The sequence below is a fragment of the Dipodomys spectabilis genome, unplaced genomic scaffold (assembly GCF_019054845.1).
Source record: "Dipodomys spectabilis isolate Male_0828 unplaced genomic scaffold, ASM1905484v1 ptg000024l, whole genome shotgun sequence".
Classification (NCBI taxonomy): Eukaryota; Metazoa; Chordata; class Mammalia; order Rodentia; family Heteromyidae; genus Dipodomys; species Dipodomys spectabilis.
The window spans coordinates 7789306-7807489 of record NW_024870701.1 but is presented as its reverse complement, the minus strand read 5'-3'; the positions used below and the strand labels follow the sequence as shown (position 1 = coordinate 7807489).

The 18184-nt window shown below is 37.5% G+C and overlaps 1 protein-coding gene and 1 non-coding gene across 2 annotated transcripts in view; one reads left to right on the top strand and one right to left on the bottom strand.

Moving 5' to 3' along the window:
• Nucleotides 1–18184, bottom strand: part of Taf4b (TATA-box binding protein associated factor 4b) — a 100712-nt gene that overhangs the window by 9597 nt on the left and 72931 nt on the right. The window contains exon 14 of the mRNA XM_042675319.1: nt 13018–13122. Coding sequence (XP_042531253.1) covers nt 13018–13122 — 105 coding nt within the window. The remainder of the gene's footprint in view (nt 1–13017; nt 13123–18184) is intronic.
• On the top strand, nt 14161–14229 carry Trnaa-ugc. Its single transcript has one exon. It is a non-coding gene; the product is annotated as a tRNA-Ala (tRNA).

Genomic DNA, 18184 nt, shown 5'->3' with positions numbered 1-18184 from the left:
CCAGTTACAACCGGATCAAACAGGCTCAAGTCGGTTAGAACCGGATCAAACCGGTTTAAACTGGTTCAAACTGGATCAGACCGCCCAGAACCAGATCAAACCGTTTCAAGCCGGTCAGAGACCGGTTCAAACCTGCTCTAACCGGTTCAATCCGGATCAGACCGGTTAGAACAGGATCGAACTGGCTCAAACCGGTTAGAACTGGCTCTAACCGGTTAGAACCGGATCGAACCGGTTCTAAGCGGCTCAAGCCGGCCAGAACCAGATCAAACCGGTTACAGCCGGATCAGACCGGCTAGAACCGTATCAAACCGTCTCAAACCGGTTAGAACCAGTTCGAACCGGTCAGAACCGGATCAAACCTGCTCTAACCGGTTCAAACCGGATTGAAAAGGAGATCATTCCAACCGGATGCAGCGGAGTGCCTGAGGCAATGTTATAAATGAAACAAACCCACAATCCAGCAGAAATGCCTTCACAGGTGATAGCATTCTCTTCCCCTAAATAGTGTCTGACTCAGAAAGTCAATCCTTCTGGAATCTGGACATAAAATAAGTGTCTAGCATCTTTATTCTGTAGCTCATCATTTGATAAGTTTCACAATGAGTAGGCCAGACTTATATGCCTCTCAATTATCAACAATAAGGACAGTAGAGGAGCGGGAACAACTCACTGCTGGTTTTAAGTTTACTCCACTACACTGCCTGCTTTCTCCCAAGCTGACTAGGTTTGATTTGGAGTTACACTACAGTCTCAATGTGCCACAGAGCACTAATGTAGTTCATGGATGAGTTGTAAGAACTCCGCCTTCCCACTCACCCGTCTTTCTATATGAGGCTATACTTTAATTTGGTTTCTTCACCTGGATGAAAGGAGAGCAAAAAGTAGATGACAAAAATGGTCCATTTATCTATCATGCACATAGTAGATACCCTAGGAACCTAATCAAATCTAAGCGTCAACATTCTCTAACTATAGTTTAAGTGAGCCTCTATTAAAGAAGCAAGCTGTACTTTCTATCTTTATAAAAAAATTTCGGAGCCAGGTGCCCGTGGCTCATGTCTGTAATCCTAGCTACTCAGGAGGCTGAGATCTGAGGATCGTGGTTCAAAGCCAGCCTGGGCAGGAAACTCCATGAAACTCTTATCTCCAACAAACCACCAGAAAACTGGAAGTGGCACTGTAGCTCAAGTAGTAGAGCACTAGCCTTGAGCTGAAGAGCTGAGGGACAGCGCTCAGGCCCAGAGTTCAAGGCCCACGACCAAAAAAAAAAAAAATCGGAGAAAAAAAATTTCGGATAAATTATTTTGCTCGTATAGTAAACAACTGAATAGTATTAACTGCCAATTTCAGAGAAGTAGCAATTGGGTATTTCAAAGTAAAACCTTTAAAAAGCTCTTCTGCCTCTTTCTCCATGCTTCCTTAAGTTAGATTACTGCCAGGCAAAGTGAGAGACAGAAGAAACAGCTTTATGAACCCAATGGCTTCATGGATCCTGATGAAGTTCTCTGACTTCAAATGGGCCTCTAGTTTCATGCTAGTCCATGCTAATTCAACTCAGTATTAGCTTGTTACTGGGTACCAGTGTTAGGTAAGATGTTATGCTAGGCGGCAAGGTGATAAAATACTAGTTGTTAATTCCATAAACAATTTCAGACAAATTATATCTCTGTGCCTCAGCTTCCTATTCTGCAAACTAGGGATAGCAACGGCAAAAACTGATTAAGATCTATTTAAACTTAAATGATAACATTATACACTTCATAAGTGTTAGTATTTATTATCATAATGAATTCATCAGTAGTTGGGAGGCACTGAAAGTTCACAGAAAGAATGTAATTCTAGTTCTCCAGGTTCTCTACCATTCTCAACTTAAAACCATTTAATTATCCTTCTCATGTCATACTCTTTTAGGCTCTTGCTAAATCATTGCCTAGCCAGTTTAAGAGAAATAATGAATGCTGTTAAACTTCTCATTCCACTCAGTAAACTAGATTATAGTAGAGTTTTGAAAAATGCCTAAAGCTAAAAGTAAACTAATAGGCACTTCAGACATGTGGCAGGTAGATGAAGGATATGTACAGGTACACGTAGTTTTTCTTATAACCTTCTAATCAAACTGCAGAAGAGCCAGCTTTTGTTTACAAGACAATCCATCTTATTTGGAATCTAAAGTCAGCCCCTTTTATTCTATTCCCTGAATGTTAAGACTAAAAAAAAAACAAATGTGTCCCCCGTCTTAACAGTTAATCAAGCACAGAATACCAGTATTTTAAAGAAATATTGTAAAGAATTTAGTGAGAGGCAATGATACACTATCCAGTTTATACTAAGTCCCAATGCCACCCCAATAGAAGTATTAGATTTAGGAAACAGGGAAGAGAAAATAAAGATACAGATCCAGAACAAACACTGCGAAGATAAGCGGGGCGTGGGTGGTTCACGCCTTAATTCTAGCTACTCAGGAGGCTGAGATCTGAGGATCATGGTTCAAAGCCAGCCCAGGAAATTCTGTGAGACTCTTATCTCCAATCAATGACTCAGAAAACTGGAACTGGCGCTGTGGCGGGTGCTCTTCTTGAGCTGAAGAGCAGAGGGACATCCCTCAGGTACAGAGTTCAAGCCCTACAACCAAAAAAAAAAAACTACAAAGATAAACAGAAGTGACTGGATACCTGAGCTTTCTAGGCCTTAAGGGGAACACAAAGCAGAAAATACTGAACTTCGAGATTGACTGCCATCTGCTGGTTCATAAGCAGAACTTCTTTTTTAAGAAAAATTGTTGTTGTAAAGGGGATGTAAAGAGGTTTTACAGTTACATAAGGTAATGAGTACATTTGTTGTCGAGTATTGTTACCCCTTACCTCATTTTTCTCCCAGTTTCTCCCCCCATCCCCCAATTGTAAAGTTCATTTCCAACATAATGTCTTATGAGTATCACTGTAGCATTGGTTCACCTTTTGTCCTTTGTTTCACCATTTTGTTATTCCCCTTCCCTTCCTCAAATCAGATAAAGTTTATACAAGACACAAGATAATAGAATTAAAAAAACCAGTGACCACAGATGATAAACCAAAGGAGAAAAAAAATCAAAGAAAAAGGAAAACAACAACAACAAAACAAGTAATAGTAGATGCTGGTGGGGATAAGACCAAAAGAGAATGCTACTATACTGTTGGTGAGAATGTAAACTTGTTCAACCATTCTGGAAAGCAGTATGTCCTCAAAAGACTAAACATAGAGCACCTCTATGACCCAGCAATCCCACTCCTGAGCATTTACCCAAACGATCACAAACAAGGCCACACTAAAGCTACCAGCACAACTATGTTTATTGCAGCATTATTTACCACAGCTAAGATATGGAACCAACCCGGGGGCCCTCAGTAGCTGGATGGATCAAGAAGATATGGTATATATACACAATGGAATTCTATGTTTCCATCAGAAAGAATGGCATAGCCCCATTGATAAAGAAATGGAAAGACTTGGGAAAAATCATTTTAAGTGAAGTAAGCCAGACCCAAAGAATTGTAGGCTCCCTGGTTTCCCTCATTTGTAACAATTAGTATATGTCTAGAACAGCCCTAGAAGAGGTCACAATAGCTCAACAGCTATGTGCATATGACCATATAAAATGATGCTAATCGAAATGAACTCTAAGATATGTCAACAAGAGGATTTTTAGTTGTTTTTAATGTACGACATGAGCAGAACATTTAAAGCAACAGATTTCTCCTTTCTGTTGCCTTCATTATTATTACTTTTGAATTATTTCAGAACATAGGCATCCCTGCCCCTAAATCTCTGTAACTTAAGACTATTCTGATTACTACACTGGCTTTACTGACCATCAGAGTCACCATATCCATCTTGTCACTACTTGCCTCTGCCACCAAGGATTCTGCTATTCTCAACAAGCTCAAAACACAGCTAGATGGTAGAGATCCTCTACAGTTACTCACTGAAGCAAAAAGCTAGCAGAGCTCCTCGAGGATGCTGAGGCCTTCTCATAGCTATAATAAAAGGAGTATCCTCTGCACACACTCAGAGGACAGATGTGGTCATCTTACATATAGTCTCTGTAAACAAGTATTTATATTATATAAATACAATTCTAGTATCTACCTCAATTTCACTTAGTCTACGTCCCCTTTGGGTTAGGCTTTCAGTTAGGCAACCAATCAAAATAAAACTGTTGAAGCCACTTGTAGCTCTCTAATCTAATAACCTTCTGTCAGTAATCTTTGCCTAGTGATTCTAAATCAGTATGTTGGGCCTGACCCAATTTTATGTTCTTTCTACTCTGAAGCTAAATCCTTAGGAACCATTCATTCCCATACCATCTCTCAGGCAACTGCAAGCAAAATCATGTAATTCATTTAGTATATACCACATTACCTCATGGGCCACACTTTAGTACCTTACCCAAGGCTTGTAGAACCTGAATCTGGTTGTAGGCATATAAGAAATAAGAGATAGTAGGGTAAGTCCTGAGAAAGATCAGTCATCCCTTGCAAGGCCACTGCCTTAAGGGAAGCCATAATAGACTCATTAGGAGACAAACTTTCCTCAGACAGGACTGAACTGAAGGGCCAGCTGCTGATCTATGTCAATACATGGAGATACAACAGGGTCCTGTAATCCTACCTTGACTTTCCCAACAAGAGGAATAGAGATGCAGTTTCATTTCTATTTTTCAAAATAAAACTGCCATAAAACTCCTCAAAGCCTATAGTAACCAGGAACTATGTAAGAAAAGAGATTCTGGGAAACTTAGTTCCCGCTTGGCCAATTTGACACAACACAAATTCAACATACCATCTTTTAATTCACTGACATTTAAAAGGCATCTGTTACTATTTGAACCTAGCAGGACTCTAATATGAATCATTTTAAACTCAAACACTATTAAATACCCTTAATGTCATTTTTTCTTTATTACTGTGAATGTTTACTGTTTTCAGCATACATAACTGGCTCTTTTAAGATTATTTAAGAGATATTTTGGGAAAAGAAAAGCCCATAATGTGAAATTCAACATACTTCCCAGTAAGTTACTAAAGGTAGCTGACAAAAAAGTAAACTTTTAAATCATTGTGGTTACATATACCTGTAATATTAGCACTTGAGAGGTTGAAGCAATAAAGAGTTCAAAGCCAGCTAGAGCTATACAGTAAGATCTTTCCCCCAAAAACCAACAAAACAAACAAATCAATTTTTGTTTTGTTTTTGTCCATCATGGGGCCTGAAATCTGGGCCTGGGCGCTGTCCCTCAGCTTTTCACCTCAAGGCAAGTGCTCTACCACTTGAACCACAGCACCACTCCCGGCTTTTTCTGCTTATGTGGTGCTGAGGAATCAAACCCAGGGCCTCATGCATGCAAGGCCAGCACTCTACCACTGAGCCACCTTCCCAGCCCTAAACAAATCAATTTTAAACCTTTGGAAAATTTAAAAGACCTAAATAAATTGAGATGTTTCATTTATGAATTAATGCTCACACATTTAGCGAATGTGAACAATATAGAAATCTATCTTAAAATACATTCTTTATGTAAAGTAATAAAATGCCCATAATCCTCTGAATGTATACATTTATAGAGAGCATTTAGTGACACTATATCTCTTTCAATGTCTCATAGGTCTGCTGTAATAGATAACAATGAACACTTTAGAAAATGATGGTCCCCTGCAACCTGGTGGAAGAGGATGGAAATAAACAAAGAATGGCTACTGACTATGCCCCTTAAGGAAATAAAGATTAAACCTGGACCTTTCCTGTCAAGAGCATTTTAGTTAAATTACTTGTGCACCTTTCCAGACTAAAAAGTCACCTGAAATAGTAAGCAGAGACAATTTTCACTAAGAAATTGTTACCTCCTAATAGATTTAAGTCTTTGTGTTTTCCAAAATCATTTCAGACTTAATATTTTACTTTTAATCTATCTATATACTAAAGTGATAAAAATAGCAAAAAGAGTCATAGTAAAGTCAATCATCTCTATATATGATCATTCAAATACTGGTAAGAATTCAACCTGGTTGAATATATTTCAAAATATATACATTTCTATTATGAAAAAATCCCTATTTTAATATTTAAAGAAATGTAACAAGATTCAAGAATTAACCTCAAAGGGTATTTTAGAGGTTGTTCAGCATTTTGTTACCATGTTTCCATTTAGAAATAACCTTACCTTTTAAGAGGGTATGATTGACAGAGATGCAATCAACAAAAAACTGTAGTAATAAATATTTTTAAACGAATGATCCTATCTATTGCTAGCAAGGAAACAGGTTCAGTGGTAGAAACTGACACAATGTTTTTAGGAAGCTTATGAAAAATTAGTTATTAAGGGCTGGGAAGTTGGCTCAGTGGTAGAGTGTTTGCCTTGCATGCATGAGGCCCTGGGTTCGATTCCTCAGCATCACATAAGCAGAAAAAAACTGGAAGTGGCACTACGGCTCAAGTGGTAGAATGCTAGCCCTGAGCTGAAGAGCTGAGGGACAGCGCCCAAGCCCAGAGTTCAGTCCCCACAACCCACAAAAAAAAAAAGGTATTAAATTACAGGATGTATGCTTTTAGATCCAAAGGTTCTTTTATAAATCAATCCTACAAAAGAAGTGAAGTTCATGAAGACATTGTATGTTCATTCTTTATTACAAATATGTAAAAATATTCTAAGTGCCTACTGATGGATCAGTGAATTGTGGCACAAAAGTATGAGACAGAAGAAAATGTCTATGATAGTAAGCTATACGTTTTAGCTTGATAAAGGATATTCAGACACCTGGTAGAACATGTTTTAGAATTATAGAACACCTGTAAAATCATTCCCAGAAAAGATTAACCTAAAGCAGCAGGTTCAATAGAGATAGAACATTCACCATCAGCAAGTAGACAAGGGTTATCCAATACACTGAATAGCTAGATAAAAACAGAAGAACAAAGTTGCACTGTCTTCTGAAGCCGAGGTATCCAAGTTCTCATGTCCCTGGACTTCAAAGCCCCAAGTTGTTACTGGACAACTTAAATCATCAGTCTATCTCCTCCATGTGCCCTTCCTCTATTCTCAGGCCTCCTTATCTTGAAATATAAACTACATCATTGGATTCCCTGGTCTTCAAGCTTGACAACTCAGACTGAATTATATCACTAGCTTCCTGGGTCTTTAGGATATGGCACTTTTCAGCCTTCATAATCGTGTGGGTCATTTTCTATTAAAAATTCGTGTTACCTGGGGCTGGGAATGTGGCTTAGTAGTAGAGTGCTTGCCTAGAATGTATGAAGTCCTGGACTGGGAAGGTGGCTCAGTGGTAGAGCACTTGCCTTGCATGCCTGAGGCCCTGGGTTTGATTCCTCAGCACCACATAAGCAAAAAAAGAAAAAAGCCGGAAGTGGTGCTGTGGCTCAAGTGGTAGAGCGCTAGCCTTGAGCTGAAGAGCTGAGGGACAGTGCCCAGGCCCAGAGTTCAGGCCCCACGACCAGACTCTCCCTCTCCCCCCTAAAAAAAAGAATGCATGAAGTTCTGGTTAGATTACTCAGTACCACATGAACTAGAAAAAGCTGGGAAGCATCACTGTGGCTCAAGTGGTAGAGTGCTACCCTTGAGCAAAAGCAGCTCAGGGACAGTGCCCAGGATGAGTTCAATCTCCAAGACTGGCAAAAAAAATATCCTATTACTTAGCTCTATACATTGTATTGTTTCTCTTGTGAAATCTAGGTAAAACAACATCCAAAATACAATGCTCAACTGGCAGCACAATATTTCTAGAATAATCTCAGTGTAGTGGTTGGTTATGAGCACAGACAAAACGTCTGGTGTTGTATCTTTGGTTCCTCTATCTTAATAACTGTGCAAATTTAGAAAAACCATTTTATATCTTCAATTTTCATTAAAAAACAACTGTATGATCTTAAAACAGAGTCGTAAGGCAAAAATAGAAAAGCAATATATTCTATTTTCTTTGTAACAAACAGTAAACCACCTTTGTACAAAGTTAAAAAGCTTAACAGAATCAAGAATTAAACTCGGAATCACAAACGGACTTGTCACATGTGCTGCAATGATTTTCCTGCCAAGCAAACATTTAACAGAATTTGTTTAATGTTACTAAAATAGAAAACGTATCAGGAATTTAGACATCTCCAAGCACATTATAATAATATTATAAATAATGGCTGTGGATGAAAACAACTACACTTATTTTTTGTCACAAAATAAAGATTTGTTAACAAAGCCTATTTATATGAATAAGCTCAATAATGAAAATAATACACTCTAATTTAAGTAAGATATTTATACTCACACACTAACAAAAATAAAGAGTGCTTCTAGCTCATCTTGTGATAGAAACAAAAATTTCTCTAATGGACTTTTTTTTGTTTTGATGCCTGTCCTGGAGTGTGAACTCAAGAGTCTGAGCACTGTTGGTGAGCTTATTTTGCTCAAGACTAGCACTCTATCACTATAGCTACAACTCTACTTTTGGCATTTTTGGTAGTTTACTGGAGATAAGAGTTTCATGGACTCTGTCTGGGTTGGCTTCAAATCATGATCATCAGATCTCAGTCTCCTGAGTAGGTATAATTACAGGTGTGAGTCACTGGTGACCAGCTTTACTAAACTATTTTAATTATCTTTTAAAATACATTATGGTTTGGAACCTTGGGGATATTATACTAAGTTAAATACATCAGTCTTAAAAGGACAAATACTGTAAGATTCCCCTTATATAAGAGGTATATTTGACTACTTATTCATAGAAACAGAGTAGAATAAGGATTACAAGGATCACAGGGAAGAGAAAAATGGGTAATTGTTTAGTGGACCGAGTTTTAGTTTTATATGAGCTGGTGGTTCATGCTCAAATCCTGGCTACTTAGGGGGGGTGAAATCTGAGGTTCAAGGTTTAAATCCAACCTGAACAGAAGAATCTATGGCACTTTTCTCCAATTATAACAAAAATTTAGTCTAGATGTGTACCTTAATTGGTAGATGTCAGCTTTGAGCAAAAATCCCAAGCAAGGCCCTGAGTTGAAAGCTCTAGTACCAACACATACAAAAAAATATGCTTAACTATACATTTTTAAAATTATAATTTTTTCAAAGGGTTTGGGTGCTAAAACATAGTCAAATAGACATAGATGAGCTAGGAATGTTGGTCAGCAGGAGACAATTTGGTTAGCATCTGTGAGGCCCTGGTTTGATTCCTAGGGCACTCTCACTCCTGAAATAAATAAGAAGATATACACCAGTAGAACATCCTTCTACATTGTCCCATGTAGAAGCCAATAGACATATATGGGTATTAAAATTCATTTTAACTTAAAAGTACGAATTTATTTCTTCTGTCACCGAGCTCAAGAGCTCAACAGCCATATGTGGCTACACACTGCAGACACAACATATTTTCAAAATCACAGAAAAACTATTAAACTTGGCTCAAAGTATAAGGAAATGACTCAAATACATGTGGGAATTAGAAGACAATACAAAGTTAGATACGACAAAGGGAGCATTGTAAATAAATGAGTTAATAACTATAGAGTAAATGATGGAACAATTTACTGGCTTGAATGAGAATGCTGGGGGAGGGATAGAAAGTACAAAACTGAATTCCTATTTTTTCTTTTTCCTTTTTTTTTTCCTCCCCTATTCTTGACGCAGTCTTGCTGTGTAACCCAGGCTGGGCTTCAGCTGGCTATATATTACAGGCTAGCTTTGAAGTTGCAGTCTTCTTGCTTCTGTCTCCACCCCTGAATGCTAGGATTATCGGTCTGGCCCATACTTCAACTTTCATTCAAAGATCCAGGAAATAAAGTTAAATCCGTATTTCAACTCTTACTCTAAAGAAATGCTACATAAAGGTCTAAGGATCTGGGCTCAAACCCTACCACAAAACAAACACACATGCTCCATGAATCAAAGACATATACCTAAAAAGTTAAATAATAAAAGTAATAGTACATTTCATCCTTATTTAAAAGTGGCTTTCTAGGTGGGCATGGTGGTACATGTTTATAATCTTAGCATTCACTAAGGCAAGATTTCCAGCTGCAGGCCAGCTGGATGATAGGGATTCTCTGTCTTCAAACAAGACAAATAAAAATAATAATAATAATAAAACAAGCTGGCTCAGTGCTTCAGCCTATGATCCCAGCTACTCACAGGCTGAGATCTGGATGATTATGATTCAAAGCCAGTCTGGGAAGAGAAGTCTATAGAATTCCATCTCCAATTAACCAGACAAAATCCAGACTAAATGCATGACTCAAGTGGTAGAATATTAACAAGAAAGTGAAGCAAGAATTAGGCCTTAAGTTTAAACCTTCATATTATTAAAACAAAAAAGTAAAACACAGCATAACAAAGCAAATCAAAGAAGAAGAAAAAAAACAGTTTTCGTAAGTTGAATATAAGTTGTGATGATGAAAACGGAAGAATGGTTATTTTAAGGAAAAATTAAAGCCTTCAGACATAAAGCTAAAAAATGCTAGAGAAAATAGCCTAGAGAAACTGAAAAGAAAATGAGTGAGAGATTTCCATATATTTAATCAATTGAACAATGTAACTCAGTGAGATGCAGGAAAAATTAGAGTACACTGAATATGCATGTGAAAAATTGCTTCATTTACCAATAATACTACTAAAATTGCATTTTTCACCCGAGATGGAAAAGATAATAAACAGTATTAATGGAAATATAAAAAATAAGGTCTATGTAAAAACTGACAACAGCTTTTTAGAAGGTAAAATCATCAACAACTAAAAACAAAAACAAACAAACAAAAAAAAAAGGGCTGGGAAGGTGGCTCAGTGGTAGAGTGCTTGCCTTGCATGCCTGAGGCCCTGGGTTCGATTCCTCAGCACCACATAAGTAAAATGAAAAAAGCCAGAAGTGGCGCTGTGGCTCAAGTGGTAGAGCACTAGCCTTGAGCTGAAGAGCTGAGAGACAGCGCTCAGGCCCAGCGTTCAGACCCCACGACCGGACCCCCCCCCCCCAAAAAAAAAAACAAACAAAAAAAAGAAATTGAGGGCTGGGGAGGTCGCTCAGTGGTAAGAGTGCTTGCCTTGCATGCCTGAGTCCCTGGGTTCGATTCCTCAGCACCACATAAGCAAAAAGAAAAAAGCCGGAAGTGGCGCTGTGGCTCAAGTGGTAGAGCGCTAGCCTTGAGCTGAAGAGCTGAGGGACAGTGCCCAGGCCCAGAGTTTAGGCCCCACGACCAGACCAAAAAAAAAGAAATTGAGTGTAGGATTTGCTGAAAAATAAACTAAAAGGTGAAAACTTAGCCCCAAAAGTAAATATAGATATATAAATCAAACAATGTCAGACATAAATTGATGGAGTGGCAGATAGTAGAGGTTCTACATGTTTTTCATTAAGTTTTCCCAGTGTGCATATTCCTTAACTCAACAGTATTAATTTCACTTATAATTACACTATATATACTCACTATAATTTAAATACAAGAATATTCTCTGAAGCAATGAAGAAAAACCTAGACCTAAATTGTTCACTGGAGAACTTGTTGAATAAATTGTGACTCATCTAACCACTGCTATGTCCCATACTTCAAAAGTTTAAAAGTAAATTATATGAGGTAGACTGTGAATAAGGTTTGATCACACTGAAATTTAAAAATGTAGTTTTGTCAAAAGGAAAGAAATGAAAATATCACCTGATGTAGAAGAAATATTGTATAGTCAAAGCTCATAGAAGTCACAAACTTTATAGACCATGATAATGACAATTTGCCTTGTGAAGGTTAAAATGTGTTTGTGACTATAACTAAATATCACTATTCCACAATGCTGTGAAATATATGAAATTAATGTAATCACCTAATTTCAATTTAAAAAAAAGCACTGGCATGAAAGCTGTACTCAAAAAAAATGTAGCTTTGTGAAGGCACATCAGATATGTATCTATGTTCATAACAAATTTCTGAAAGGATATACAAAAAGCGTAACAGTGAGTGCATCTGACTGGGGAAGAGGATGAAGAGACTATCACTTTCATAGAGCTAGAACTGGACTTTCATCTATTAAGGTGACTGACATTCATTTAGGAACTGACAATGCTAAAGGCTAATGTTGGTGTGGAGCTGCTTCAAAGTACATTTAGACTTTATGGAGCACAATTAAAGAACTACTGCTCTTTTATTGCTAACCTCAGCCCTAGGATCTTACTACACACTATATCTCTATCTCAGCCGATAATTCATTCGTCCATACCAAAGTTATAGTGCTTTCTCAAATCATTACTCTCAAGACACAAGAAATATTCTTTATTGGTATTAATCAACAACTCAAATTTATAACTTGACAAGAAAATATTCACACAGGAATAAGAGAACAATTAAACTATACAAATAAACTCCATGCTCAGAAGAGGATAAACTGGTATGAGAGTGTTCATGGAAGAAATAAGAGGGCAGACTGAATCTTAATAGAAGAGCCAGGTTTAGACAAAGGAGAGAGGATTAAATAAAAATTCGAGCAAGAACACTCATAGCCCAAGTGCCAGTGACTCATGCCTGTAATCCTAGCTGCTCAGGAGGCTAAGACCTAGAACTCAGTTCTCAGCCAGCATGAGCAGAAAAGTTCCTAAGACTCCATCTTCAATCAATCAGCAAAAATCCTGGCTGTTAGTGTGGATCAAGTGGTAGAGTGCCAGCCATGATCAAGCAAGCCAAGGAAGTTAGAGGCCCTTGAGTTCAAGCACAGATAGAGACAAAAAATACAAAGAAATAAAATCTAAAATAATGACTCAGTACAATAAAGATTGGAGCTATAAAGTACGAAGTAAATAACAAGTAGGAATAAAATTGAAAAGAAGCCTCTTAAAAACCTGGGGGAAAAAAAGACTTAATAAAGTTGTCAAAAAATGAGTTTTATTTAAAGAGAGTTTGGCAGCAATAGCATTTAGAATAAACTGTTTCCATGTCTTCTTTTACATGCTTCTTTTTGAATTTTTTATATGAAAAATAAAATAAACACTATATCATTACCTCACTTCCAGATTCTAATGGTCTTTTCTTCCGTGGTCCAATAGCTGCAAGGGCTGTTAGATTAGCATCTCTGTGCTGTATCTGGGCAAGCTCCAATTGCTGTAACTGGAAGATGGAGAAAAGAAAGAAAAGCAGTCAATGCTTACACAGTCATGTTCACACAAATATTATAATATTTGTATATTTTCCTCTGAGTAAAGTTATAGTATGAAGTAAATACTCCATTCTCTTACAACTAAGGGTACTTTTCTTGATTTTTTGACTCCATACACTTAGTCTGAAACCTTTATGCTGATTTTAGGCTAGGACAATTACTGGACAGAAGACAAAGAAGTCATTTCAAGTGTAAGGTGAGCAGAAAACTGGACATACTGGATAAACTCCAATCTTTTCAGATTAAAAGAAAATTACAGGGCTGGAAAGGTAGCTCAGTGGTAGAGTGCTTGACTTGATGCATGAGCCCTGGGTTCAATTCCTCTGCACCAAATATGCAGAAAAAGCCGGAAGTGGTGCTGTGACTCAAGTGGTAGAACACTAGTCTTAAGGTGAAGAGCTGAGGGACAGCGCCCAGGCCCAGAGTTCAGGCCCCATGACTGACAAAAACAAAAAACAAACAAAAACAAAAACAAACAAAAAAGAAAAGAAAAAAAAGAAAATTATCACAGCCAAGCATTCTCATTTTAAATATTTATAACATTCCTTGTTTGCAAATAGAAATTATGGATTTGCTTTCAATTTACTATCTACAGGAAAAATCGAAAGTATTTTGTTGTGTAGTGTAGTTATCATCATATTTAGTACAGAATGCCCAAACGTACAAAGAAGAATTTTTAGTATTTGGGTGAGATTATTCAGGGGTACAGATAAAAGATAACCTAATGAAAAGGCAGAGCAAGCATCACTTCATCAAAACAGCTAATTAAGTTTTTTTTTTAAAGGCAGACTAAAAATAAAATACCACCACAACCTAGGTCCATAAGTTTCTCTAGAAAAGGATTAGTGTTTAAACCTTATCAAAAGTTTATGATTACAAAAGGAAACGGGAAAATTAATAATGGTTGATAGTCACATAGTATCAACATGATCAACTAAAAAGTAACTTGTGGAGAAAATCTATATATAAAACATAAACATTAGGGGCTGGGGAGGTGGCTCAGTGGTAGAGCGCTTGCCTTGCATGCATGAGGCCCTGGGTTCGATTCCCCAGCACCACATAAGCAAAAAGAAAAAAGATGGAAGTGGCGCTGTGGCTCAAGCTCTTTTAGCCTTAAGCTAAAAGAGCTGAGGGACAGCACCCAGGCCCAGAGTTCAGGCCCCACGACCGGACCCCCCCCCCCAAAAAAAACAAAACAAAACATTATTTTAAAAAAGAGTAACAACCTCTGGTAGAGTGGCTCAAATGGCACAACACTTGCTTAGCAAACTTGAGTGCTGAGCTCAGAGGCCAATGAAGTATTTAAATAAGCAAGCAAGCAAACAAGGAAATAAATAGAACAAAAATCAACTTTTAAACACACATTGGAACACATCTTCTAAGAAAAAAAGCAGGATGAAAGTAGAATCATTTGTGGTGAAGTATTCAGTCTCACAGAGTTAATCACATAACATAAGATAATCTCTAGGAAGGATAGTGGCATGGACTTGAAACTTCAGCTCTTAAGAGGTTGATGCAGGAGAATCCTGAGCTCATTTCAAATTTTTAAAAATCACTTCTGATTGTCTGAATATTGGTAAAAAAAAAAAAAAATGAATATGCACCTGTAACTAAGTCTTTAATAAAGCAGAATGACTATGATTTGAATGTTTGTATCCATTCAAAATTCTAATGTAGAAACCTTAACCCCCAAGATGATGACAGAAGGACATGAGGCCTTTGAGAGACGATCAGGTCAAGGCAGTGGAACTCTTACAATGGGATTTGAGCCATTAGGAAAGAGGCAGGAAAGACACTTTTCTCCTTCTGTCCCACTAGAACAAGAGTGTGGATCCTCACCGATTGGCTGTCACCTTGACTTTGGAATTCCAACCTCTAGAACTGTGAGAAATAAGACTCTTTTGAAAACACACTGCCCAATATATTTTGTTATAGCCTGACCATATCTGGAAAATAATTATCTAAAGAAAATGAACTGAGAGTCGTTTTCTATTTGTTTCACAAATTTTTGGACAGTGTTTCTTATAAATAGTATAAAAAGTGTTTCCAGAAGTTGTAAGATCTTTTGTTGCTGCTGGCTTTTTAATTGTATTTTTTAATAAAAATATGTGAGCGGCTACAATCTACAATTTCTAGGTGACTTCTGTACTCCTCCCTCTCCAAAAAAAGATTTTAGTCATGCAGCGCAAATCAAACAACAAAAAACACAAGTTCCTTCCAGTAATGGTAGATAGTTGCACCAAATCCCAGGTATCTAAGTTCATTCATGTCTTCCAATTCCTTACCCAGGTAGTAAAAAATTTTCACCCACTCAGCAAATTATACTTTGGTATTCTGAATTTTCAAATACAATGCTGCAAGCAAACCTACATCTACCACAATGTAAACATTATAATTTTAGCTGACCCTGTAGCTAATAAACTTTCTCAAAAAACATATAATTTAACCAGCACAAAACAAAGCAATCAGACACTTAACTAGAACAGAGAAAGTTCTGGGTATAAATATAGTTGGAGGTGGCATCAAGTTTAGCTTAGTAAATATATCTGTAGTATTTGCATGTGTCAGGACACAAAATGCTCATGAAAGAATAAAAAAATAAATAGCATGAAGTTTATATACTGTAAGATTAAACACGATAAAGATTTTAATGCCTCCAAATTGATCTATAGATTTAATAAAGGACTGACAAAACATTTTGAAAATATGGGTTATTTCTGAAGTTTATATGGGGTTTTAGGGATATAGCTCAGTGGAAGAGCACTGATCTAGCATGTAATAAGGTACTGGGAATAATATTTAGCCCTGCAAAAATGAATAAATAATAAACTATGGAAACAAAAAGGAAGTAGAAAATCTAAATTGATCTTGAATACAAGGTATCAAGCTAAAATTGTGGCTCATACCTGTAATCCCACTACTTGGGAGGCAGGAGAGGAAAATCAGTTCAAAACCAACTCAGGCAATAAAGTTAGCAAGGCAGTTATCTCAAAGATCAAGCTGGCCATGGTAACCTGTGCTCGTATTCCCAATTACTTGAAAGGTTGAAGTGGAAGTATCACTTCATCTCAGTAGTTGGGAGACATTCTTGGCAACAATGAAACTCTGTCTTAAAACAAGAAAAGGCAGTAGGGTTTTAAAATGTAAAAAAGAAAAACTCTACCTAAACCAAGCCCTGGTGGCTCATACTTGTTATCGTAGTTACTCAAGACGCTGAGATTCAAAGCCAGACCAAGCAGGAAAGATCCATTAGTCTCTTATCTCTAATTAACCACCAAAAAGCCAGAAGTGGAGCTGTGGCTCATGTGATAAGAGTGCCAGACCTGAGTGAAAAAGCCAAGGGACAGCACATAAGCCAAATTCAAACACCAAAAATACTAGCACCAAACAGAGAGAGAGAGAGGGAGAAAGAGAGAGTAGAGAGAGAGACACACACACACACAGAGACCAAGAGAAAGAGAGAGTGACAGAGAGACAGAGAGAGAGAGAACAAAGAAAACACATTCATCTGACTAAAGAAGATCCCCCCTCTAGCCGGGCACCGGTGCCTCATGCCTATAATCCTAGCTACTCAGGAGTCTGAGATCTGAGGATCGTGGTTCAAAGCCAGCCTGGGCCAGAAAGTCTGTGAAACTCTTATCTCTGATAAACCACCAGAAAACCGGAAGTGGCGTTGCTGTGGCTCAAGCGGTAGAGCTCTTGCCTTGAGCTGAAGAGCTGAGGGACAGCGCCCAAGCCCAGAGTTAAAGCCCCATGACCAACCAAAAAAAAAAAAAAGATCCCCTCTTAGTTAATTAGAGATAAGAGTTCTTTCCTCAGCTCTCAGCCTCCTGAGTAGCCAGGATTACAGAAATGTGCCACTAGCCTCATTAAATTCACTTTAAGTGCTTCTATCTCTACTATGTACTGAAAGAGACTGTAAAGTGGTGGAGATTCTTCTGTGAATGTTTGGTAGAATTTTCTAAGTAAATGATGGATTAAAACCTCTGAAACTATAAGCCAAAATAATTTCTTTTCTTATTTTAAATGGTTTATCTCAGATATCTTGTCAAAGCAATGGAAAACTAGGATATCTATCTTCCAGAAAATGGAGTATTTCTAGTTCACAATTAAACACAGTTATTATAATTTGAATCTGTCCTTTGCCTCTCCTTTACTCTCTGTTGTGGGTATGCTGTTGGGAGAGCAGGCTCTGCAACATGCTTCTGTAGTCACAGCGATATGCTTCACCACTGGCCCAGATTCAATAGAGCCAAGTAATATGGACTAAAACCTCTGAAACAATGAGTGAAGAAATCTTCCTCTCTTAAAAAAGTTGTTTTGTTCAGAGCAACAAAAAGTCTGTCTGCTACAGACACTGTCAACATTTGGCTTAAACTTAATACTTATGAATTGTGTTAAGGGTTAGTTGTTTATGCTAAATATAAGACTTTAATCCCCCCAACCCTACCCTTTCCTAAAATGTCATGCTTATACTACTCTTTTTCCTTCCCTTTTTACTTGCCTTCAGGTCTTGGGAGGGGAAAAAACAAAACTAAACTAAACTAAACTAAAAACAACTTAAAGGTCCACAGCCAGTCCAGTAGCCGTCCATAACTAGTACTTCTAAACTACTGGGTTTTTTCTTTAGTGTTTCAACTTTCTCTAAATTATGACAATCTAGTATAAATAAGCAGAAACTTTGTTATTATATTCACTTTAAATATAAAATACTAAGGTGCATGGATGTGGTGGTGAATACTTATTGTCTCAGTTACTCAGGCCAACTTAGGCTAAAAAACTGTGAGACTCTCATCTCAGTAAGCTGCATGTGGTAGTGTACAAATGCCCTCCCAGTTACAATGGGAAGATAAAATAGGAACAGACCAGCCTGGGCAAAAAGTGAGACCTTATCTCAAAAATATCCAAGCCAAAAGAGCTGGAGTTGTGGTTCAAGTGGTAGAGAACATGCCTATCAGAATTCTAACCTGTACCCAACAGAGCTAAGTTGAGTCCAAAGTGGTAACTTCCTAT